We start from the raw sequence: 24,059 nt of genomic DNA, 5'->3' as shown, positions 1-24,059 counted from the left end.
ACGTGTAAGCGTTTTTAGAGAGTGGAGCAATAACGTGTCCAGTCCTCCTCCTGTGTATGTCACAAAAGTGCATATTTTGTGATTCTTGTTTCCCATTGCAGGCAGAACACACCAAGAGCCCAACTGCAGCCCTCCCCTCTGATGTTCCCTCATGCAGATCCCTGTCATCCAGTGAGGATGGCCCCAGTGGCCACTGCAGCCTCTCAGATGGGGAGCTGGCCCGGAACTTAGAGGCCAGCATCAAGCACCGCATCCTCTACCTCTCAGAGCAGCTGAGGGTGGAGAGGGCCAGCCGGGATGAGAACACCGTGGGCTACCTCGAGCTGGTGTCCAAAGCCGACCGGCACCAGGCCCCCCACATCCGGCAGGCCTTCGAGAAGGTGAACCAGCGCACCTCTGCCACCATCGCCCAGATCGAGCGAAGGCTCTGCCAGTGTCACCAGCAGCTGCAGGAGCTGGAGGAGGGCTGCAGGCCCAAGGGCTTAGTGCTGAGGGCAGACAGCAGCCTTGATGACTGCGAGCAGCCCAGTGAGAGGGCCCTGGGTTCAGAGTCCCCCGAGCCAGTTGGGGCGGATTGCCCGTCCACTAGCCTGTCTCATGTCATCGGACACTTCCCTCTGGAGAGTCACTGCCCAGCCTTGCAGCCGGGGAGGCCCTTCAAGACCAAGCGTGTGGCCCAGCAGCAAGCCCTGCCGTGGCAGAGGATGAAGGAAGAGCTGCAAGAAATCAAGAAGTTCCACCTCAGCCTCCAGGTGTCCTGTCAGAGCCTAAAGGAGAGGTACCTGACGGACCTGCAGGTGTCACTGGAATCCCTTCAGGAGGAGAAACACAGGTGAGGTGGAGCCCCTCCTGCCTGCCACCTTGGCCTGGAGCGGGGCGGTCAGTGTTCCGCTCCAGGAATGAGCCCCGAGGGGAGAGGGCTAGTCCCCTGACCATTGTTGCCTGCCCGCCTGGCCCTCTACTGGCAAATGAGGCAGGTGGCCATCCTCAGTCAGGGAGGGGCCCTGCTGGTCCCTGTCTGCTGAAGGGGGCATCAGGACTGGACCCGCCTCGCCAGCCCTGATCCCTTTCCCCGGGCTCAGAGCTAAGTCGGGGCACAGGGCCCCTCCGTGCAGCTTCCTTGCTCTGAACCTGACTGCCTTCTGAGGAATGCTTTCTCCCTGCTGCGTGGGGGTCGCTTAGTTGAGCCCAGGTCGTCAGCATTTTCATGAATGACTCCGCAGTCCCTTTAGCACCTCCATGTTTGTGGGGAAGAAGCATGGGAATCCCATCTTCTGTTTGCACAGGGAATCCAACCTGCATTTACACTGCTTGGCAAATCCCTAAAGGGCAGTCAAGGAGTATTCAGGGACAGCCCACTGTCAAGTAAGATAACCAATCAGAATTCAGAACTCAGGAGGTGAGTTTTGTAGGACAGGGCAGCAACCAAATCCAAAATCTCAGGACTCTTAAAGACCCCTTGTTCAAAATAACATTTCCAAGGTTAGGTTTACATAGGGCAAACCGGAGCTCGCTGACAGTATGCAGACCCACTGTGTTTCCATAGTGCCCAGGCCGGGGGGGACTGCTGGGCTCTGGTAAGCACTTAACCTGCAGCAGATCAGAATCTGCCAGGCGTGCGGGGAAGCAGCGCGACCTGCCTCCCTGCCACACTCTGTGTGACTTCCACCAGCTTGCACTTCTAAGCCAGCAGCTCCTCACACAGCACCACCACCTCCATCAGACTGGTGGGTGTGGACTTTCATTGTGTTCAGACACCGAGATTTTCTGGTTGTTGACTCCAGCACTCAACCTACCCTAATTAATATACATTAGAAGCAAAAAAAATCAAAACAAAACGGGTCCGTGGGACTCAGATTTACTGGGAGAAATGGAGAACGGGCTGAAGATGACGTAATGTAGAAACAGTGATGACAGGGAGCACGTAGCCTTGATCACGTGTAGCTTTCAGATGCCCACCTTACAGATGGGGAAACAGAGTCTCAGGCGCAAGTGTCTATGTTCAGCTTGATGAAGTGTCACCCAGTGTCCACAACTGTGTGGTCACTACCCAGGCCCCTGTGATTGTCACATCTCTGGTGCATCACAAACTGAAGTTTCAAACTGAAAAGTTCTGTGACACTTCTCACAGGTGTATCGGTTTGCTTTCAAGAGGGCTTTTGTATTTTTCAGTTGAGACAAAATTCACAAAGCATAAAATTACTCGTTTTAAAGCTTACAGTTCAGTGGCATTTCGTGCATTCACACGAACCCCATTAGTTCCAGAATATTTTCATCACTCTGAAAGGAGACCCTGTCACTCCCCATTCACCTTCCGTCAGCCCCTGGTAACCAGCGATCTGTTGTCTGTCTCTCTGGTTTGGTCTATTCTGGGACATTTCAAGTAAATGGAATCATACGCTATGTGGTCATTTGTGTCCCGACTTCTTTTCACCCAGTGTAATTATTTTGAGATTCATCCAAGTTGTGCATGGGAGCAGTTCATTCCTTCTTGCTCAGCAGTATTCCATGGGAGGAACACAATGTATCTCCCCGTTCATTTGCTGCTGGTTGGGGCTGTTAGGAATTGAGCTGCTGGGAACATTCTGGTATAAGTCTTTTTGTGAACATATGCTTTCATATGTGGAATTGCCAGTAATGAGGTAGATGTATGGTCGACTTTTCAAGAAACTGCCAAACTGTTTTCCAACATGGTTGTACCATTTTATGTTCTAGTTGCTTTACACTTTTGCCAACACTTGGTACGTCAGTCTTTGAAATTGTAGCCTTTTCCATTCAGCCATAACTCGGTGGGCCCTAAACTCCAAATTGTGTCACCACAGCCCAGGTTTTCCCCACCTCAACACTGTTGACTTTTCTGACCAGATGGTTCTCTGTTGTAGGGGGTTGTCCTGACCACTGTGGGATGTTTAGCAGTGTCCCTGGTCTCTACCCACTAGATGCCAGTAGCCCCCTGGAGGAGTTCCTCTTGGCCGTCATAAGTTATCTGAGGGGGGAGGGTACAGCTCAAGGGGTAGAGTGCTTACCACGCATGAGGTCCTGGGTTCAATCCCCATGACCTCCTCCAAGAATAAATAAATAAGCCTAATTACCTCACCCCACCAAAAAAAAAAAGGTAATCCCAAACTTGGTGGCTGTAAATGACAGAAATTGATTCCATCATGGTTCTGGAGGTCAGAAGTCAGCATAAGAACAGGCTGCCCCCAGCCCCGAGACTCTAGGGGAGAATCTGTTCCTGGCCTCTTCCAGCTTCTTGTGGCTACCGCATTCCTTAGCTTGTGGCCTCTTCACCCCAATCTTCAAGGCCACCATCTTCACATCTCACTCTACTCTGTCATCATGTGGCCTTTTCCTCCCTCCTCTAAGAACACATGCGATTGCATGTTTGCTCAGGAGGCACGCCTCTGGCCCTGCCCTGTTACCCCATCCGACCCTGAAGGGCTGCTCCATCCCTCCTATGTCTGTTTCTCTGAGTTTCAGTCCTTTAGGTTCAAGCTCCATCTGTCAAAGTCAGTTCTCAGATGTGGACAAGAATGTACTCTTCTGCAACAATAGTATTTAAGACCATTTATGTGGGAAAGGGTGGCCTTAACAGCGTTGGAAGATTGGGGGTGGGGCATGTTGGTTGACTGGGCATCCTTTTGTCTTTGTAAGAGCACTTTCCACAGTGGTGCATTTGCCTCTGTGGCTGTAGGTGCCAGACAGACAGGAGTCCTTGACCAAGGGATGGACGGGAGAGGAGAGTCAGCTGAGTCACAAGCCAGAGACAAGGGAAGCCTGGGAGAATATCCTTCTAAGTTAACATCTTCTTATTCAATAACCTATTCATACATTCTTATGAATACATTCATGAAGAATCTACTCGTTGACTTCACGTTCATGAAGAATACGTTCATGGAGATTCACTTGGACGTAGCTGACCTCCTCTCCTCACATTCCCTGTTCTCCACAGGCCTTCGGCCCCAGGCTGTTCTGTGTCTGCAGTATCTTCCTTGTGTTACCACCCTGGTTTGGGTCAAGCCTTCCTCTGGCCTTCCCTAAATGACAGTGCTAGAAGCCACCTGGTACCCAAATGAGGAACCTCAGAGGTTTTTAAAATCATGAAATATTCCAAGCCCAGGGAAAACAGAATAATATGATCAACATTGTATGCCTGCCCCCAGCTTTCTCAAATCTGAACATATTTGCCTCCAATTTTATGTTTTTTAAGAAATAAAACTTGAAAAGATGATTCACTTGAAACACTCCCCTCCCCCTCCTCCTTCTGCCCATCTCGTGCACCTTGTTAGACACTTAGCTTTCCCAGACGTGCTTTTAGACTTTTACTACTTACGTATGTGGCCATAAACAAAGGTAGTGATGTTTTATTTGTGTTTTTTAACAGCTCCACTGAGATATAATTTACATGCCATAAAGTGTACCAGTTTAACTGTACGTTTCAATGATCTTCAGTAAATTTACTGAGTTGTATAGCCATTGTGACAGTCTGAGCTTGGTTTTTGTTTTAGTAACAGCTTTATTGACATATAATTCATATCCCATACAATTTGCTCATTTAAAGTGTACAGTTCAGTGGTTTTTTAATATTTTCACAGAGTTGTGCAGCCATCAGCACTCTCACTCCAGAGCACTGTCCTGACTCCAGAAAGAAGCGCCACCAGCAGTAGCAGTCACTCCCCACCTCCTGCCTTCCCCAGCCCCCAACAACCACAAGTCTGTTTCTGTCTTTATGGACATTTCCCATCAGTGGACTCGTGCAGCATGTGCTCTCTTGTAACTGCTCCATCCCTATAACCCACAGGCGTCTGTGGGGTGACTGCTGCGTGCTGAGCAGGGGTGTGAGGGTACATGCAGAATTGAATACCGTGGGCACACAGTTTACAGTTTGATTTCTATCCCTTCTAGTTTATTGCTATTTTTGTACGGCTGTTACAGAAGAGTAGCTATATATAAAAGTGAATGAATGTCAGTATGTGTATGGCTGATGTGCATGTGGGGTCTTTGGAAACGGACCTGGAGGAGGAGGCCGAGTTTGGGGAGAGAGAAGGAGGAAGGCGGATTCTGGACGCAAGTCTCGTCTTGACGTGGGGCTTCTCACCAGCGGCACAAGCTTTGGGCAGGGTTCTCAGCGAGTATTTTTTTGTTTGTTTTCATATTCTTTTTAACCTCAGCGAATATTCCTTTCTCTTTTGCTCCCAAGACAAGCACTGATGGAAGGACAGGTGAATGTCCACCTGCAGGGGCACCTGGATGAGATTTACTGCCTCAAACAGAATCTGGCCTGCACTGAGGAGAAAATGGCATATCTGTCCTATGAGAGAGCCAAGGAGATCTGGGTGAGCACCTCATGAAGGACTGTTGGAGAAATGCCTAGTGAGAGTAGGTAACGAGGGAAGCCACAGATGAGTGAGTCTGTTCTGTAACCTCCCAAACCTGGGAGCTGGGCCCTGTCGTCCAGTCTTCGTGTTCATGCTGCCCTTTCCCGGAGGCAGCCTACCAGGTCTGGAGAGGTGGGCCCTGCAGCCCTCACACCTGAGGGGCGTCGGGACCCCCTGCTGCTGGCTGGCGGCCCTGCTTTTGCCCTGGGTTAGCGAGTCCCCGCCCCTGTGACAGGCAGCTTCGCGTTCTCCCCACGCTCTCCACCCCACTCCCTCATGCCGGGCTCTCGGGCTGTCGGAGTCAGGCCCAGTAGGCTGGCCAGACCTGTGCTGCTCCTGGGCAGCACAGACCCGCCCAGGACGGCCCTCGGAGTGCCTGTGCTCTGCGTTCTTCTCTCTGACCCTGGCCGTGCAGCCCTTAGGAACTCTGGCCTCTGGTGAGAGGGTGTGTTTCTGTCACCTACAGGAGGTCATGGAGACTTTCAAGAACCGTATATCCAAGCTCGAAAGTGTACAGCAAGTGACCCAAGTGGCGATGACAGAGAAGCTCAGGTGCCGTCCCCAGGACTTAATGTTCCGTTTCGCCAGCCTGATCCTCACCCTGGCCGCCCTCCTCTTGGTCTTGGTCTCCACCGTGTGTGCCTGCCCCTTGCCGCTGGTGAACTCACACTTGCGTACCTGTACCACGCTTGTGCTGATCGGGCTGGGAGCCTTGGCTTGGCAGAAGCGGCACGCCTTCCCCACCACAGACTGGCAGGCCTGGGTCCCGGCCAGATGGAGACAGTCGGCCAAGGACTCCAAGCCTCTGTCACATGGGCCTTAAAGGGCCTAGGTTTGCCAGCTCTTCCTGTCCCCTGGGAGTTGGGGGCAGCCAGTCAGCCCTCCCTAGACAGCCACTTCTCAGCCCTCCCTTTCTCCCCCATCACCACCAGCCCTGGGGAGGTACATGGACGCCCTTCTGCCTCTCACTTCCTTTCCTCACCATCCTTCCATCCCATCTGCAGATACAAGGCTTGGAAAAGATGAATGTCTCTGAAGTGCAGTGCTGCTCTCTCCTCTGTCCCCACTCGCCCTCTCGTGACCCAGTGACCCAACACTCAGAGGCTCAGATGCCCCAAAACTGCAGTGGCAGCCTCTGTGACTTGGTCATTTTTGGCAAAGAGAAACTACATTTATTTCACAGGGATGGAGAAGACACGGGGTGGGGGCGGTGTGACCAAAACCCCAGAGAGTGGGAGAGGGGTGACAGTTTTCTGGGAGGAGGCAGACGTTTTTCTTGTTGGGGCTGGGAGAGACTCACGCAGGTGACACCGAAGAGACAGATGAGGCTTCTGTTTTGGAAACACTGGAGAGTTCAGAGCTATCATCCACCTTCTTTCCAAAAAGTTGCAAGATGCAGTTTCGAAACTGACAGGACAGAAAGTGTCATTCAGCAGGGCGAGCAGGGCCAGTGTGCTAGGCTCTCAGTCGGGTGTGGGGCACTCTGAGGATGGGGTACACCTGCTTTTCTACCATCTAGAGTCTCCAGGGAAGCGAGGGGGAGGTTCCAGGCACTCCTTGCCCACAGGGATGGTCCATTCCTGACTATTCGGTTATCTGAGCCATCGGATCTAGTAGTTGATGGTGACTATTTTGGGTCAGATTGTTTTTCCCCAAAGATATGTTCAAGTCCTCACCCGTGGATCCTCTGAATGTGACACTAGTTGCAAACAGTCTTTGCAGATGTGGTTCAGATGTGTATTACCATGAGGTCATGCTGAAGTGGGCACGCCCTAATCCAACGGCTGGTGTCCGCATAAACAGAAGGGAATTTGGACACAGACCCAGAGGGAAGAAGGCCATGTGCACGTGAAGGCAGAGGACCCCACAGGTGACAGGTACCCATCAGGACCTAGGGGATATGCCAGGATAGATTCTCCCTCGGAGCCCTCAGAAGGAGCCCAGCCTGCCCACACCTGGATCTCTGACTGCTCACCACCGGAACTGAGAGAGACTAGATTTCTGTTCGTTGAATCCCTGTAGCGTGTGGTGCTTTGTTACAGCAGCCCCACAAAACTCAGTGACAGAAGGGTGTTGCGGGCGAAGCGGCCTGGGTGTAGTGACCCATCCCTGCAACATCTGGGAGAGATTTGGAGGCATTTCAGTGGGAAGGAAAGTGATTGTATGTTGTTTCTGTTCTCCCAGTCTTGGGGCCGGGTGAGAACTAGGTGAGGACTAGGTAGGCGACAGCCCACCTCATCTCTTTAGCCAAGAGAATTTCTGGCATTAGGAAGGCCCTGCTTTTTGCTGCTTGGCCCCTAAAGAGATGTGGGTTGTATTCATGTCTCAAATTATATCTCATATCATCCCTGAGTTAACAAAAATGCTGTGAGAATGCAGACCAGAGGCGTTTCCTATCTATTCCAGGCCTATTCTTGACTGTCTCCAGCTCTCTCCAAAATTGAAACTCTTAAAAATAAAAAACATAATTGTTGGAATGAGTTATGTAAGAAGTGGCTTGAACAGCAGAATTGACTCAGCTGTGTCCTTGTGGAGCTCCATTCCAGAAAATTCTCTCTGAATGCCACAGGAAGGGATAGCAATGCAGAAAGAGTGAAAGCAAAGTTCGAAAGGCTGGAGGGTCTGGAAGTGCAGACAGCTGTAGAGGAGGGCGAGTTCTAGAAGGGGAGCAAGGAAAGGCTCCGGTAAAGACAGGACTTGGCAAGATGGCCTAGGACTCCACAAACAGCAGCCAGACCTAGAAAGGGACCATGTGGAAGACAAGAAGTGGGTTGAGGGTGGAACTACGCTCTGGGTACTGAGGTGCCAACAGTGGGTCCCCGGGGAGTCCAACGTGCTGCTGGTCCTACTCAACACTCACACATCAGCCTGGTGAAATGGGAGGCCCCTGCAGGGGGGTGGTTCTGACCCACAGACCTTTCTGATCACCATCAGGTCACACCACAGCTGTACCTTAACGAAGTGGACATAAGGAATTCAAGGCAGAGTATGGTCTAGGAGTCATGGGCAGGTGGCTGCTGAGGCCGGATGTGCCAGCCCCCAGTGGCTGCCGCCTGACAAGACCACAGCGTGTTTCCCTGAACTAACCCATAAAATCACGAAAGCCCAAGACCGGCACAGCCTAGAAGGGCCTCTTCGTGTCCTTATCAGAGTTAGGCTTTGAATATGGAAAGGTTAAGGCTGAGAGATGAGTCTTGTCTATGAAATCAAGAAGGGTGCACCTAGGGTAGGTGTAGGTGTGTTCTGGCAGTCCTAGGGTGTTTATGCTTCAGGCTCGCCCTGAGGCCAACAGAGGGGAAGGGCCTGCCGCACACACGGTGCGCTGCAGGAAGTGCCCACCCTTGGGCCCAGACCATAAAAGGCGGCTGGGTCACAGGCCGGGTCTTCCCGGGTTATTGTCCTGGTGGTCATTGTCAGACTTCCCCCAGACACGATTCCTGGTGGGAGCCATCACCGGGCTCTTCCAGGGTCTACTTCTGGTTTGCTCTGCCGGCGGCATGACTTACCTGTCGGTTCATGAAGACGTAGATAATTGGGTTGTAGATAGTGGCACTTTTGGCAAAGTAGGCTGGCAGGGCGGCCACCAGAGGGTGGAAGGCGTAGCCAGGGTGGGCAGCGGCGAAGCATGCAAAGAAGGTGTATGGCCCCCAGCAGAGACAGAACGCGAAGATCATCACCATCACCATCCGGGTCACCTCCTTCTCCGCTTTCTGGGTGGACTCGGATTCTTTCTGCTGCTTTGCCACCTGGGGGAGACAGAGAGTTATGCCCGGGACAGCGAGGGGGAGAATCCCTCAGGGCTCTGTAGAGAACCCCTGGGGGAATTCTGTGTTGCTGCTGCTCCGGTAGCTAGTTAGCTAGTCGGGGAGGCAGCTAGAGGTGGTCAGCTCAGGGATGGAGAGTAGTAGAGGGAAGGAGACGGATGCGCCTGCTACAGCACACTGGCCAGCACACCGGCAGCTCCCACCTGCGGGAGTGCACCTGGCCAGGGCCGGCCCTGTGGGAGCTATTACAGGCTCTGAGGTAAAATGCCGGGGTGGGGGGCTGGCCACGACAGCCCTAAGCTGGCACCTTCCAAGCACTTGCTTAGCTCGGTTCTTGTTAAGAATTGGTGGGGGAGCTAAGGAGGGTGTTCTTGGCCTCACCTGATTCCTTACCAGCGTCCCCTCCCATGCTCAGGTCTGCGGGCCAGGCGGGACAAGATGCAGAGCAGGGCCACTTCCTGCTGTGGGCAGGGACTGATGGCCAGCAGCCAGATGGGGACGAGGGGTGACAGCCTAGGGGCATGTTCTGGAGGCGGGGCTCCTCAGCCCAGAGCTAACATGGCCCAAGCCATGTAGGGAGACCTGTGGGAGTCGGCTCAGTTGGTTCTGATCCCTGACTACCCACAGGCTGAAGGCAGTGAGGTGAAGGGAGCTTATCTCAAGCCCATGGCCTCCATTCTAGAAAGAGCATATAAGCACATGCTGATCTGATTGTGGGCACAAGCAGCTTCAGACAGGAAAGGCGCCACCCCAGAGGGCCTTCTACTCCCTGTGTCATGCAGGATCCCAGCAGGGACAGATGGCACATCCAGATCAAGCTAATTGTAGGCAAGTTGATTGACAAAGGGACAACTTACGGATGGCGTTCAGGGTACCACGAAGGGAGCACAGAGCCCGCAGCACCCCAGACCCTGATCTCCTCTCCTGCCCTGTGCTGATTTCCTGCACCAGGGGAGGGGTGTGGCTGTCGAGGGGATCAGCTTCCCAGGGAGGAGGGTGGAGTGTGGGGCAGACAGCCCCGTGGAGTGGTGAGGGCACGCCAGTGGCAGCCTTTTAGAAACACCCATAGACTTTCAGGTCTTGCTTTTAGATCTGCCCAGCGGCACTCCACCCCATGGAAGAGGCTGGCTTTCCACCCCTAGGGAGAACTGTCCTGGGTCAGGAGGAAGTGCAGCTGTGTTGCCTTTTTGGTCCCCTCCGTGAAGAGGAGGCAGTCCCTTCCCATCCTGTAGCAGCAAGGGCAGGGGACAACCACAGCCCCGAAGGAATTGCTAGATTCATGTCTGGTTTGAGGGCAGGAGAGCAGACCAGGTGACCCTCTGTCCCAGCCGAGATGTCCCTGGCCTTCATGATCCTACCAGCAGGGGTGGAGGCCACAGGCTGGGGGCTTACCGCTCGGATGGCCAGCCACACTTGAAGGTAGCAGAGCACGATGACGCTGAGCGGGATGAAGCAGCACGTGATCATGAGGATGATCATGTAAGACTGTACCCCGGGGTAAGAGCTGCCGCTGAACACGTCTGGGCCGCAGGAAGTTTTCAGGCCGTGGGGCCAGTACCTGAAGAGAAGGGCCAGCAGCCTGTCCTGAAGTGCATGGGGCAACCCGGGACCCTCCCCAACCCCCATGCACTGCTGACTTGGGTTGGGTTGTTGGATGTTTTTAGCAAGGTAAAATTCACATTCCCTGAATTCTCCATTTTTGAAATGAACAATTCAGGGCATTCAGTATGTTCACAATCTGTGCAACTGCTGCCTCTTCCATCACCTCCAAAGGAAGGCCTTCAGGAGGGTCTCAGTAAATCTGTGTGCACTTTTAGGTCTCCTGTTGCCCTCTTTTTTATTGTAGTAAATACATATAACATCATTATGAGGTTTGGTATATTCACAGTCTTGTGCAGCCATCACCACTATCTGGTTCCAGAACATTCTCATCACCCCAACCACATCCCCTTTTTTACAAAGGGAGGGGAGGCGCCCTCTTAAGAACACCTGTGAATACCTGAATCATTTTTTCTGGGGTCAGCTAGGCAGCCACTGTAAGAAAGACACTTGCTTACAGAAGGGTCCGAGAATTAAATGAGATAACACACGTGTTTAATCATTGCAGCCACCGTGGGTGTGGTGGGGTGAGGAGGGTGACAGAGACAAGCTTTCCTGAGACTGGTTTCCCAGAATGATGGAAGCTTCCCAAAGAAAGAGCATTCCCCCCGCCCCAGACCCCACAAGAACTTAGTCATGAGAGAAGTGCAGCATCCTCGTGCCATCCCTCCACCTCAGACACGTCAGTTGCTTCCTTGAAAATTCGGTTCTTCTCCCAGAGAATCCACCTGGTTAGGACACTGGTATACCTACAACCCAAGGAGCCTCGAAAGGGGAGCCTCTCAGAAGGTTCAAGAAAGAGGCCTGGACACAGGGAACTATGTTCAATATCTTATAATAGCCTTTAATGAAAAAAATATGTATGTATATGCATGACTGGGACATTGTGTTGTACACCAGAAACTGACACATTGTAATTGACTGTACTTCAATGAAAAATAAATTTTTTTAAAAAAGAAAGAGGCCTGTGGCACAGTGGACAAGAGAACCTTGGAGTCCAAATGTGCCCATGGCCTTAGCTGGTGGCGTTTCTCCATGTGTTCCCATGAGCTGCTCCTGTTTGGGATAAACAGACCTTTCCGGGTGCATAGAGACCACGGGGCCCATTTCCATGTTTCAGCCAGGCAGATTCATACTTCCATAGGCACTGTACGCTCGAAGGGTTCTCAGGGAGAGTCCTTTCCATCCTCACTTTACTCGTGGGGCCTCAAAACCCCAGAGACAGGAAGTGGTTTGCCCCAAGGTCACCAAGAGAATCACGAGTTTGGGCTGCCCTGCTCTGTTCTAAGTGGCTCGCCTTCCTGGCACCCTGGTACCCTTACCTGCTCCAACCAAAGATGGGCGGAGCTGTCCACACAGCAGCCCAGATCCAGGAGAAGGTGATGCCTGCGACGGCCAGCTTGGCATCAAATCTCACATTGCCAAAGGGCTTACAGACCACCATCCATCTCTCCCAGGAAATGATGGCCAAGGACCAGAGACCGGTGATCCCTGCAGTGGAGAGCAGACACTTGTCAAGATCACAGGATATGCCCCTACCTACCTGCAAAACCTGTCTCCAAAAGGTATTTTCAGGTCCAGGGAGCAGTGGGTCTCTTCGTCAGTTTCTTTCTCTCACGCCTGCTTTCCCTGTTCCTCTGCATTGGGTCTGCAGCCCGCCTCTCCTTGCCCACTCTTATTCGGCCACTTTGCCCACCTTGCTTCCCATATGTCTTTTATTCGACCACCAGCCTTTCTTGTGATGCCACCAATGCAACTCCTGATGGACAGATACACGCCTGAGGCCACACTGAGGTGCTGCTGTTCCAGCCAAGAGCCAGTAGCCTGTACCCTCTGCCAAGCATGCACGTACTCCTTTAGGCCCCAGACCTCTCACTACTGCCCATCATCCAGAGGTCTGGGTGGAGAATCCAGAGCTTTGGGAATGAGGGTGGGTAAAATGATGTCTTGGTCCCACCACCCTCTAACAGACACTTGGCCTCCTTTAGTGCCATCACCAGTGTGGTAGCGTCGGCAGTACCCGGGACCTGGTTACTCTACAGAGGGGGCCAACATTGCCCAATATCCCTGTATTCATGACCACCTTGGCGTTTCAGGGGTTGTCAGGCCAGATACAGTTATTTGATACTTTAATATAAAGAATGGTGTCACTAAGACTTCTAAAAAATGCTTTCAATACTAATATTTCCACGGAGCAAGTATGTTGGTAAGTAACACCTAGTTCTTTGACACCTATGTCTCAGCGTCATTGCTGCTTCTGCAACCCTGTGGGTCTCATTGTGCACATTTGCAAATATTCTTCTGAGAAGGGGTCCACGGGTTTCCTCAGGTCACCAGTTTCGGTGCCACGGACATCCTCAGCCCGGTGTCGATGGCATCAAAACTGGCGACCCAAGAGCAGACCTCGAGCAGATATAAAGGCAAGCCAGATGTGAGTGATACGCAGGAGCTACTCCGGGAGGGCCATGCACCAGCTACCAAGGCACATGGAGCACTTGAACTCGGGATGGACTTACTCTGCCCAACCTTCTCTGGTAAAGTGACTTAGTGGCGCTCACACCACTAGTAATTCAGATCCTCGACCAGGCTCCCCACTCCCTGTGTTCCTCTAATCCCAATGTCTTTCTCAAACTCATCATCTTGGAATCTGAATTGGAGATCAGTTTAGGCAGCAATGAGACAAACCCAAGTTAGGTGGGAGCTGAGGACCCAGGCATTGTCACCAGGTGGCCCTGGGAAACTTTCCAAATGGGAGAGCAGCTGCAAGCCTTCTCTGGTTTGGTGGCTTGGGGCCTAGAGACAGGCTGCATGTGCTGAGCGCTGTGGCACTTGGACTCCCTGCCTTCTTGGGTTGACACCGAGCTGCAGCCCCACGGCCCTCCATTCTCTCTTGAGGGTGTTGTACAAGGGCTCCTGAGGCGACTTTGGCCTTGTCAGGCCTGTCTGTCCTCCTTTTTGTGGGCCCCAGAGAAGGAAACCTGGCCTCATGGCAACCCCCAGCTCCCGCCGCCCGGCCTGGAGCCCAGAAGTGCCACAGACCTAGCTCCTGCTTTAGCCTGGCATGGCCCCTGCTCCGTCAGTCTGCCTCCCTTCCATCTTCCAGCCACGTCCTGGGTCTCCCCCTCCGGTCTCCTCCCCACTCCAAGGCCTGCCTATGGTCTTGAGGCCTGCTCGGCAGTAGCACGCTGCTCACTTGGCCTCTGCCCACCCAACCAACACAGCTGTCTGTGCCCAGCTCTCCTGGGCTGACTCAACATTCAACCCCTTCATCACCTCCTCAGGGACAAGGTCCTCTGAGAGGACTGATGGCATCATGTGGTCACTGTCTGGGATAGAAGCCCCTCCTGCCAGGACCCGGGAGCACTCAAGGTTTGGACTGTGTGTGCAGCACCCTCTATGCCTGACAGCACAGAGCCTGGAGCCCAGGTGCTTCTCGGCCAATGTTGATCTGAACAAAGATATTAGTGACAGGGATGGGGAATGGGATGTGGGATCTGGTCTCAGTGTCCCAGAAGTCCTAATGGGAATTGCTTCTTCCCCTGGGAAAAGCTGACATCAGTGGGCTGAAAGAGCCTGTGCCCCAGATTTGGGTGGGAGTCGCAAAGCCCTCCCCTCCCACCCATCCGGATCTGTCTGTCCCCTCCCATGCCAGCTGCATGGCCTGAAACTGGATGTCCCCAGGCACAGCCTACCTCAGAGTAGGCGCTCGGGGTGTGTTGGACCACAAGCCCTTGTCTCTTTGGTGACCCCAGCCCCGCTTCCCCTGCCCATCTGTCTCCCTTCAAACGTGTGCCTCTCATGTGCACCGCCGGCATACCTGGGGACTTAGCCAGGTGAGTATTTCCTTTACACACAGCAGCCTGGGTCTCCCCTGACCTGGGCCCCCAGCCGGCTTACCACACAAGGAGACAGTGTAGCCTTCCACAACGCACAAAGGGTGCCCCAGCACAAAGTAGCCGTACATCTGGTTGACAACGCTGATGGTGCTGGCAATGATGGTCTCCACCAGGTCAGCGATTGCCAGGTTCACCAGGATCCAGTTCAGAGGGTGGCGCAGCTTCTTGAACCTCATGGTGGCCGCCAGCACGAGCCCATTAGTGAAGATGGAGGCAATGACCACAAAAACCATCCAGGCGCTGGTGAGGTGATACACCCATCTAGGGGCGATGTGATAGTTGGGGCCTTCAAAGGGCCCTGTAGGCAGGAGGTCCGGAGTGAGGCAAGGAGCTACACCGTCCTGCCCCTCCCCACCCCTTCACATTCCCGCCCCTCCTCCCCAATGTGCTGGGCCAACCTCCTCCCGAGCCCCCTGTGTACCCTGCACTGCCTCCCGTGCATGCTCCAAGTCCTTCTGCTGTCAGACCTTTGCTCACGTTCCCTCCGCACCCAGGTCCTCTTCCCTTTCACACAGTAAAGCCAGGCTCAGATGCCCTGGCCTTCCAGAAACCTTTCCAGATTCCCTAGCTGAGGTGACCCTTGGGAGTTGTCGGTGCGCATGTTCCTCCTTCCTCACCAGACCGTGTCTCACACATCTTACACGGCAGGTCCGGCTCACAATCAGCACTCAGAGAACAAATGAATGAATGAGCTTGCTATGGGCTAAATTCTGCACCCCACAAAAAGATATGTGGGGGTCCTCAGCCCCGGGACCTCAGAATGTGGTTTTATTTGGAGAAAGGATTTGTCCAGAGGTGATTGAGTTACCATGAAGTCATTAGGGTGGACATGACTGGTGTCCTTCTAGAAAGGTGAAACTGGGACACAGACAAAACACATGCCGGGAGAAGACGGCCACGTGGCCGCAGGTTGCCGGGAACCTCAGAGCCACAATGGAGCCAACCTGCCGACTCTGGATCTCAGACTTCTGGGCTCCAGAACTGGGCAATGACAAATTTCTGTCCCTAAAGCCACCCAGTGTGTGGTGCTTCATCACAGCAGTCCCAGCAAATGGACACAGAAGAGAAAGGCGGGCAACTCCCATTTATTACGTCATAGACACCTCTCCGGGCGGGAAGGGCCTTTATCACCACCATCATTCTGGCAGAATACTCGAAGGGGTTACAACCCACAGTGCCTGCAGCCACATAACAAGGTCTCCCAGCACCTAGGAGGGCAACCACGCAGAGTCCCCGAATTAACCAGGATGCTTGACCTGTGTATCACTAAATCCCAACTGAAACTAATTTAAGAGAGATGGGGATTTCTTGGCTCCCGTGGCTATGAGGGTGGTTTATATCTTGCCCTCAGCACAACTGGACCCCACAGCACCCATGATGCCCCAACACTGTGTCTCCCTCACTCAGCTCCCAGGTGAAGGTCTTCTAAGAAATACAGACAGGAAGGGAATCGGGGATGGGGGCTGGCACAGAAGCAAATTTTTTTCTAGTATACCTTATTTTCTAGATTTTAATGTGGAGCCTTGCAAATATTTTATTCTGTAATTATAAAAAGGCTACATTTTAAAAATCAAAAATAAAACAAATGGACCTAAATGCATATCCACTTGAAGGTTTAGTCACATAGAGAGGGGCTATTCTATGGGACTGGAAAAGACCCTTCTGACTACTCGTGGCATATCCTCTAAGGATAAGAAGTCCTGTCCAAACGTTAAGTTTCTGGTAATCATGCTGTTGGCGATAGCGTTGCTGTCATTATTCTGAGACCCCTATGAGTGTGTCTGAAATAAAGCAAATGAGTAATTAAATGATACTCTAATTGTAATTCTAGCCAAAGCCCTTGAGAATAGGATGCTTAGTGGGAGAGAAAGGAGGCACAGAGGTCAAAGCCAGCTGGCTGCACTGGGGAACTAAGTTATTATTATTCTTTTTTTCCTTTTTCTTTTTCTTTCTTTCTTTTCTTTTTTTTTTTTGCGGGGGGAGAGGTAATTAGGTTTATTTATTTATTTATTTTAATAAAAAAAATTTTAATGGAGATGCTGGGGATTGAACTGAGGGCCTCATGCATGTGCTCTACACTTGAGCTATACCCTACCCCCCGCCAAGTCATTATTTTGAAATGGGGGAAATAAAAAGAATCAAGAGTGTCTTCTGCTTTCCCTACACGCACCGTACCCCGGGGCCCCCAGAGTACGTGACAGCACGTTTCTCTTTATGGAAGTTGTCCATGAGGACAGGGTAAGAAGAATCAGAATGTCACCATTTCAAAATCCCCAGTGGTTTCATGGGTCCTAGCATTGAGTTTCAGCAGCTGCCAACATGCGGACAAAGGGACACCCTCCTGATGGAGAGGTCTTGCTGAAATGCCTGACATATCCAACCCACCTCCCAGCAGACCTTCATCTTAACTGCTGGTTTACAGAAACACGATGCTGAGCACGATGGAAGGGGTGTGGGAAGCAAAGTTTGAAGTGGGCAAGTCCAGGGACAACTGACTTTCTTCAACAAATAAAATTGCACAGAGGTTGAGGGGGAACCTCTAAATTCAATGAGGATGAAAAGACATTATCGATCCATCTGAATGTGTGGAACTTATCTGAGCCCTGATTCAAGCAAACTGGAAAAACAAAATATGACTTTGTTTTTTTAGACACTAACTAGGAGAATCACTGACATCAAGGACTGCTAGGTTTTAGGCGTGATAATAGTCTTGTGGTTATGTGTTTTAAAGAGGTACCTGCTGAAGGTTTACCAATGTGATGTCTTGCATCTGCTTCTAGAAATCAGGAGGAGTGGTTTGTGGAGGGGGTTACAGATGAAATGAGACAACGGACGGATACCTGGGGGGTTCATTACAATCTTCCCTGTCTTTGGTAGACATTTGAATCTTTGGGAAAAAAATACAATAAGGAATCTTGGGCATTGGTGAAGCCACAAGGGCCTCCAGGGAGAGCGTTGTTGCGTCTCCATCAAGGGCATTCTAGGGTGCGAACAAGGAAGTCCAGGCGGACTGCAGGGCTCTCAACCAGTTTGGTTCAAGAACCCCGTTGCGGCAAGTGAGACATTCTTGAAGGAACTGAAGGTCTTTGGTCTGAAGGAGGGACCTGGGGTGGGGACGGGGGGTCACCAGTGTCCTTGGCGCTCTGAAGGGCTTGCCTGCAAAGCTTTGGGCCTGGGCCGCTCCCGGGGCAGAAACTCGGGCGGCCTTTACGGAGTTTTCCGCTTTCTGTTGGGCCCAAGCCCTCCCTCCTGGGACATCCCGCAGCTGAACAGCAACCCTGGGAGCCGAGCCAGCCTCCCCCCTAGAATGGGCAGCCAGGGGCTGGGGCTCCGGGTGTGAAGCTGGACAAGATGACACTACAGTCTCTTCTGATCTTTAGGCTCTTGAAGTCATCCACCCTCCTCCAGGTCACCCCAGCCTCCCATTCCTGCTATTTGTCTCCTTTGCAAGGATGAGTCAGACCCGGCTCCTTCCCCAGGAAGCTGAGGGCAGTGCGGCCAGGTGGATGCTGGGAGCGCGTCTCCCTAGCAGCACGGGGCCGCGAGGAGAGAGCTCATGAAGCTTCCTGGGATGGGAATTCTCAAAGGGTCTGGGAAGCCTATGTGGTTCACAAATGCATATTCACAGTTTCGGTGTCCTTGTATGTTCAGAAAGGAACCCCTCATTCATGGTATCATACATAAAAGCTAAGAGAGAAGACCGTCTCTGCGGGTCGCCAGTAAGACAGGCTCTCTTGGGTGGGATGGGTGGCCGCCAGCACCCCCTTGGGGCCCATGTCCCAGGAGGGCCCTTCCAGCCAGTGTGACCCAGCCTCCATGGCACCTGCTCGCTCACCTCTGGTGGCGTTGCTGTTGGTGTAGGTGAAGATGCTCCCCGGGGTGCTGTCCTCAAAGCTGGCCTGCGGCTGCCCGCCTGCAAGCTTTTGGGGGCCCCAGTGCTGGGCCATGGCTCCAGAAAGCCCTGGAGCCGCCAGGGGGTCACAGCACTTTATACCAGCCTGCGGGATCATCCCAGGCCTCCTCACCTTAAAAGCTCCCAAACCCTTCACCCTCTGATCTCTTAATTGGGCCTTGGACTTAGACCTCCTCCTCCCCCACCCTGGCCTCCTAGTTCCTAAGGTGAGCCCACGAGGGGCGGCTCAGAGGGATTTGCTGGGAACCAAACTTGGAGCCAAGGTGGCTGCAGGAGCTGCCCTGGGCCCTGGCTCAGGCTTGCATGTCTTCTGTTCGCTTCCACCGTTCTGCACCAGCTCCTAGGTCAGGCAGACCCAAGGGCCAGGATTTCCAGGTTGCGGTGTGAGTAAGGAAGCAGCCCAAGGCCCCAGTCTGCCTTGCCCAGGTGGTTCTCCCCAGGAGACTTCGCAGGGCTGAGGCCTGGAACTTCAGGCCGTCCCGGGGGGCCCAGTGGATGCAGGTTGTGTCGGGGTGGCTCCTCCCCTAGGAAGGGACAGACAGGCCTCGCAGTGGGGGGAGACTCCACCATGCATCTTGCTTTCCGCCCCTCTCCACCTTGTTCCCCATGAGCTGCAGCTACTTCAGTCACCAAGGAGCGCATCCGGGCCCTCCCAGCAGCCCTCTTGAAGCACCTGCAGTGCCTACAGGCGTTCGGACCCCACCTGCTCAAACCACTCTCCCCTGAGTTCATGACCTTTCCTTGGACTGCCTCTGACTTCAGCCTCCCTCTAGACTTGCCCTCAAAAGCAAACCTCTCAACAGAGTGTTCCAGATGGGCTGCCTCCGCTGTCCCCTTTCCCACTGCAGTCTGGCCACTGCTGGCTTAGCGCTTGGCAGGGGCACCAATTACCTGCTAACTGCCCACTTCTGCAGCCTTGCCTGTTTGTCCTTAACACAAGAAGGCTCATAGCAGCATGATTCACCAGGGGTCAAAAGGTACAAACAGTCCAAAAGTGAATTAACAGGGGGAGGGAATAGCTCAAGCGGTAGAGCACTATGCTTAGCATGCACGAGGTCCTGGGTTCAATCCCCAGTACCGCCTCTTATAATAAACAAACAAACAAAACCTAATTACCTCTCCCCTGCAAAAATAAGTAAATAAATTGTAAAAATTAAAAATATATATATACAATTTAAAAAAGTGAATCAACAGGTGAATGGATTAAGAAAATGTGGTCTATCCGTGCAACAGAACATTATTCAGCCATAACGAGGAATGAAATTCTAACGTGTTACAACAGGAATTCACCTCGAAAATGTTGTACTAAGTGAAAGGAGGCAGACACAAACAGACCAAATGCCGTCCGATTCCATTTATACGAAATGTCCAGACTAGACAGAAAGCAGATTGGTGGGTGCCGGGGGCTGGGGTGAAAGACAATGGAGAGTGACTGCTAATGGGGACAGGGGTCCCTTTGGGAATGATGAAAATATCGTAAAATTAGATCGTGATGGTGCAGCCTTCGTGGAAAACTGTGGCAAATCCAAAGACTGAAAAATAGAATTACCACGTGATCCAGAAATTCTGCTTCTGGGTATATCCCCGAAAGAATTGCGCGGGGTTTTGAGGGGCTCACAGCACGAACCCAGGCCTCACGATGCAGCTTGATGGAACAAGGTCATATCCCTAGAACTCAGCCCCAGGCCGTTCTGACTTCCCAGTCCAAGCTTTCCCTCTTCCCAGATCCCAGGGAGCTTTATCTGCCTGTCCCCACCAGAGCCAAAGGCAGAGTGTCAGAGAACATGAGAGCGGAAGTGGGCTGCCTCGGAGATCTTCTGCTTGCCCAGGTCCACTCTGAGCACTGGACACAGGACCACCTCTTCCCAGCACTGCCATGGACTGGCTGGCTAGCCTTGGATGGGGTGACCACTCCCTCTCAGGCCAGGTTCATCTTCTGCCTAAAGAGAGACGACCAATCCTGCCTGCTCCCGCCCACCCCATTCCCAACCGGGCTGCTTCTCGCATCCAGGGTCCCCTTGCTGTTTGGAAGCCCTTTGTGAACGTGAAGCGCAGTCTCAGCTGAACATCTGGGGGAAGCCTCTGGCTTGAGCCCTGGAGTGGCCCAGCCCACTGCTCACTGGGCCTGCCCTTGGCCAGCATCACACTAATGATTGAGCTCAGCCGGGGGTCTGCCCCCAAACCCTGGGGGAGGGGAGGAGGCAGCGGTGGCAGTGAGTCCTGGACTGGCGCCGCCGTCTCTGCAGAGTGGGGCGCTAATTGATGATTAGGGCTAACAGAAGATCAAGTCCCATTTTAGCCAAAAGCAGATTACTGCCCTGGAAAGTCACCCAGCACCTGGGCACACACGTGTCTCCCCAAGGCCCAGCGGAAGCTCACTTGGGATTCCGAACTCCAGCAAAGGGTGGAGAAAAGAGGAGGGGCACTGGAGAGGGAGATGAAGAACGAGGGGTGGGGCCAAAAATCTGTGAGGAGAGGCAGGAGAGATGGGAGGGGCCAGGAGAAAAGGCCAAGCAGGAGGCAAGTGTGCTTCGAGAAAACGGGACCCTTGAGCAAAGGCCAGGAGAGCCCCCAGCCAGGCCCTCCACTCTGCCCTGAGTCTCCCACCTTCGCCACCAGCTGGGGCCCCCCCGGCAAGGCTGGAAGATGAGATGCTGGACTTGTCTCTAATCCGACTACTCCGAAGAGACTTGGGGGGTGGTGTGCGCTATTTGGAGCCCTGGGAGCTGACTGTCACCTTGACTTTCCTCACTCCTCCAGAGACTGATTCCCCAAACTGGCTGGTGTTTCCTCCTTGGGTTAGTCTGCAGGTACTCACCTCAGTCCCATGATCTCACCCTATCAGCTGCGGGCCTCCCAAAGTCCTACCCCGGCTGCCCTTCGTGACCTTGAGCAAGTCAGTCACCATCTCTGGAGTGTGTGACACTTCCTCTTTGGGAAGACACTGGTAACATTTCCTTGCTGCAAGGGTTGAATGAGGTCATCCTTTTGAAGAGTTCTAGCAAAGCCTTTCATCCCACGGCTACTCAGCAAGCACCCATTGTGGCCAGGTGCTGTTCTAGGCTCCCAGTAAGCGAGTGGATAGAGATCCCTGCACTCTGGCAGCTGTCATCCTAGTTGGGGGTGAGTGGAATACAACATGAACACTAGACATAATAAATAAGCTGTGCTAAGTAGGATGGAGAACGGGAAAAAGGAAACAGGATGTGGAGGTTGGGGGAGGGAATAGATGTCAATCTTCACAGGGCATCATGGTGGGCCTCTCTGAGAAAGGGACATGAGAGCAAAGACTCCAAGGAGGGAAGAAGCCATGCAGAGATCTGAAGAAGTCATCCCAGGAGAGGGAGCAGTGAGTAAGTGCAAAGGCCCTGGGGCAGGAGCGTCCCTGGCGAGTGAGAAGAACACCAAGGATACCAGGGTGGCTGAAGCAGAGTGGGCGAGTGGAGACTAGGACAAAGGAAGTTCAGACAGGGGATGAGAGCTGGAACACGTGGGTCCCAGAGGCCATGCAGTGTGTCAGCCTTTACTATGAATTAAATGGGGAGCATTAGATGATTCTGAGTGAAAAGTGACACAATATGAGTGACTTAGATGCTAACAAACTTCCTGTGATTGCTGTTCTGAGAGTGGTAGGGGCCAGGCAGGAAGCAGGGGCACCATGTGACAGGCCCTGCGGTGATCCAGGTGGGACAGCATGAAGGTTCCCACCAGGGAGGGGCCAGCAGGCTGGTGACAAGTGTGGGTGTCGGAGTCTGGATAGCTTTAGTAGGTAGAGCTAACAGAGTTTCCTGATAGCTTTGGTAGAGGCAGTTGGACAGAGGGAGGAGTCGAGGCCAGAAGGATGGAGTTGTCCTCAGCCGAGCAGTCAAGGCAGTGTGAGTTTGGCTGGTGGAGGAAAGGTGTGAGCATCAGGAGTTCAAGCATTAATGGCCCATATTGGTCGGCAGGGGTGGAGCTCAGTGGTAGAGCATGTGCTTAGCCTGCATGAAGTCCTGTGTTCAATCCCCAGTCCCTCCATTAAAAACAAATGGCCAATGTGAGTAATGAAAGGAACCATCACCTCAACCCACAGACGTTATTTAAAGAGAACATTCTGACAACTTTATCCCAGTCAATGTGAAAAATTGGATGAGGTGGATGTAGACTCCTAGAGAAACTCTCCTAGACTCCTAGAAAGACTCCTAGACTTTTAAACTCCTAGAGAAACACAAAGAACAAAAGGGGCCCGTGAAGAATTAGAAAATCTGGAGTTCATTAAGACATTGAAGCCATAACTGCAAAAGCCGCCCACAAAGTTTAAGGTGATTTTCAGCCTGGGTATGACATTTTTTGTATGATCTTCACCAGTAACACAGATTTTAAGTGTGTTGTGTGTATTTTACCACAAATACAATTAAGACGATTTTAAAATATGTATTCTCCGTTTCACTGTCAACGACATCACGCCCAGGGTGCACGTGTATTTCCGCAGGACAAAATTAAAATGGTAAAAGTCATCTTTGGAAACAATGTGCCCAATCGGGAGAGAAGTTCTTTTGCCTAAGAGAAATCCAGAGGAACAGGAAGAGGTCGTTAAACAGTTGGCACCGAGGTTTCTGGTAGGGGAACGTGTGGGTCTATGATATTCTCAGGTATCGGTATTCGCGTTGTTACCACTCCAAACGGGAACACCACGCATGTGGCTTTGAGCTTGAAGCTGTGCTGGGCCAGGGCCTGGTGGGAGCAGCCCCTGCCCACCGGAGGCCCGGGTGAGCCATCTGGTCCGCAGGAACCACGTGGGAGGGGACCCACACTGCACCACGTGCAGCAGTGGGGCGCGGAGCGGGGGAGGTCCGCTCAGAGGGGAAAGGCAAAAGGGCACGGGAGCCAGCTCCAGGGGACTCCCCGCGACCAAACGGAGACAAATTGAGCATCTAATAGGATTTCTGACAGGGATGGAGTGTGTGCAAGCCTCTAACTCCATCCTGGCGCGCAAAATGTTTCGCTGTATTGGAACGACTTCGGGTCTCCTAATTGCCAGTTCTCAGTGCGGGGACCCTTCGTGGGGCGGGAAGGCACCGCCGCTCGGCCTGCGCGCCGGCTCTCGAGCGCCCTCTTCTGGCGCCGCCGTGCCGCTCGCCCCGCCAGATCTAGCTGCGCGGCCGCCCTGGGCCGCTTCCGCTTTCTCCGCCTCCTACTCTATCCATCCACCAGCCCCGGCCTCGAACCCCATCCTTCGCAGATCTGCTCACAGAGGTCCCCGCGCGGGATCGGGCCGTGTCCTGAGGGGGTGGGTCCTAGTCTGTGCGTCCTGGGGACGGCTGGGACTCTTCCTACCGCCCTGCTGCCCTGCCACACCCTAGTGGCTTCTACAGATTCCGCTTACCAGTTGTCTGTGCTTCCTGGTTCCACGCAACGTAAATTGCAGGTGGGGGGGCGGGGGTTCATTCGTTCTTCTTATGTTCTTGTGCTTTTAGAAGTGGGGGGTTCGGGTTTTTTGCTGCCTCCTTACTCCTACCTGAATCATTAT

The 24,059-nt window shown here is 52.9% G+C and overlaps 2 protein-coding genes across 2 annotated transcripts; one reads left to right on the top strand and one right to left on the bottom strand.

The window, feature by feature from the left end:
- TEX28 (testis expressed 28) lies at nucleotides 1-6,407 on the top strand. The gene is made up of 3 exons (XM_032475463.1): nucleotides 1-832; nucleotides 5,201-5,336; nucleotides 5,845-6,407. Exons 1-3 carry the CDS (start codon nucleotides 57-59, stop codon nucleotides 6,199-6,201), a joined length of 1,269 nt encoding a protein of 422 aa, XP_032331354.1. The 5' UTR covers nucleotides 1-56; the 3' UTR covers nucleotides 6,202-6,407.
- A 126-nt stretch (nucleotides 6,408-6,533) lies between these two features.
- On the bottom strand, nucleotides 6,534-18,592 carry LOC102524030 (opsin 1, long wave sensitive). Its single transcript, XM_032474753.1, has 6 exons — nucleotides 18,473-18,592; nucleotides 14,639-14,935; nucleotides 12,064-12,232; nucleotides 10,535-10,700; nucleotides 8,885-9,124; nucleotides 6,534-6,785 (listed from the first exon to the last, which is right to left on the bottom strand). The coding sequence occupies exons 1-6, from the start codon at nucleotides 18,582-18,584 to the stop codon at nucleotides 6,675-6,677; spliced, it is 1,095 nt and encodes a 364-aa protein (XP_032330644.1). The 5' UTR covers nucleotides 18,585-18,592; the 3' UTR covers nucleotides 6,534-6,674.
- Nucleotides 18,593-24,059: the final 5,467 nt, after the last annotated feature.

Source organism: Camelus ferus, chromosome X (genome assembly GCF_009834535.1).
Source record: "Camelus ferus isolate YT-003-E chromosome X, BCGSAC_Cfer_1.0, whole genome shotgun sequence".
In the NCBI taxonomy this organism is placed as follows: domain Eukaryota; kingdom Metazoa; phylum Chordata; class Mammalia; order Artiodactyla; family Camelidae; genus Camelus; species Camelus ferus.
This window is presented reverse-complemented; position numbering and strand designations above follow the sequence as displayed.

Bases quoted from the DNA above. Each gene is read 5' to 3' on its own strand.
- TEX28 (XM_032475463.1), top strand. From the start codon at position 57: ATGTCACAAAAGTGCATATTTTGTGATTCTTGTTTCCCATTGCAGGCA. The intron at 833-5,200 runs GTGAGGTGGAGC...TTTGCTCCCAAG, and splicing joins CTTCAGGAGGAGAAACACAG to ACAAGCACTGATGGAAGGAC. The intron at 5,337-5,844 runs GTGAGCACCTCA...TGTCACCTACAG, and splicing joins AGAGAGCCAAGGAGATCTGG to GAGGTCATGGAGACTTTCAA.
- LOC102524030 (XM_032474753.1), bottom strand. From the start codon at position 18,584: ATGGCCCAGCACTGGGGCCCCCAAAAGCTTGCAGGCGGGCAGCCGCAG. The intron at 14,936-18,472 runs GTGAGCGAGCAG...TCCTGCCTACAG, and splicing joins CAACAGCAACGCCACCAGAG to GGCCCTTTGAAGGCCCCAAC. The intron at 10,701-12,063 runs GTAAGGGTACCA...CCTTCTCTTCAG, and splicing joins CCCATCTTTGGTTGGAGCAG to GTACTGGCCCCACGGCCTGA.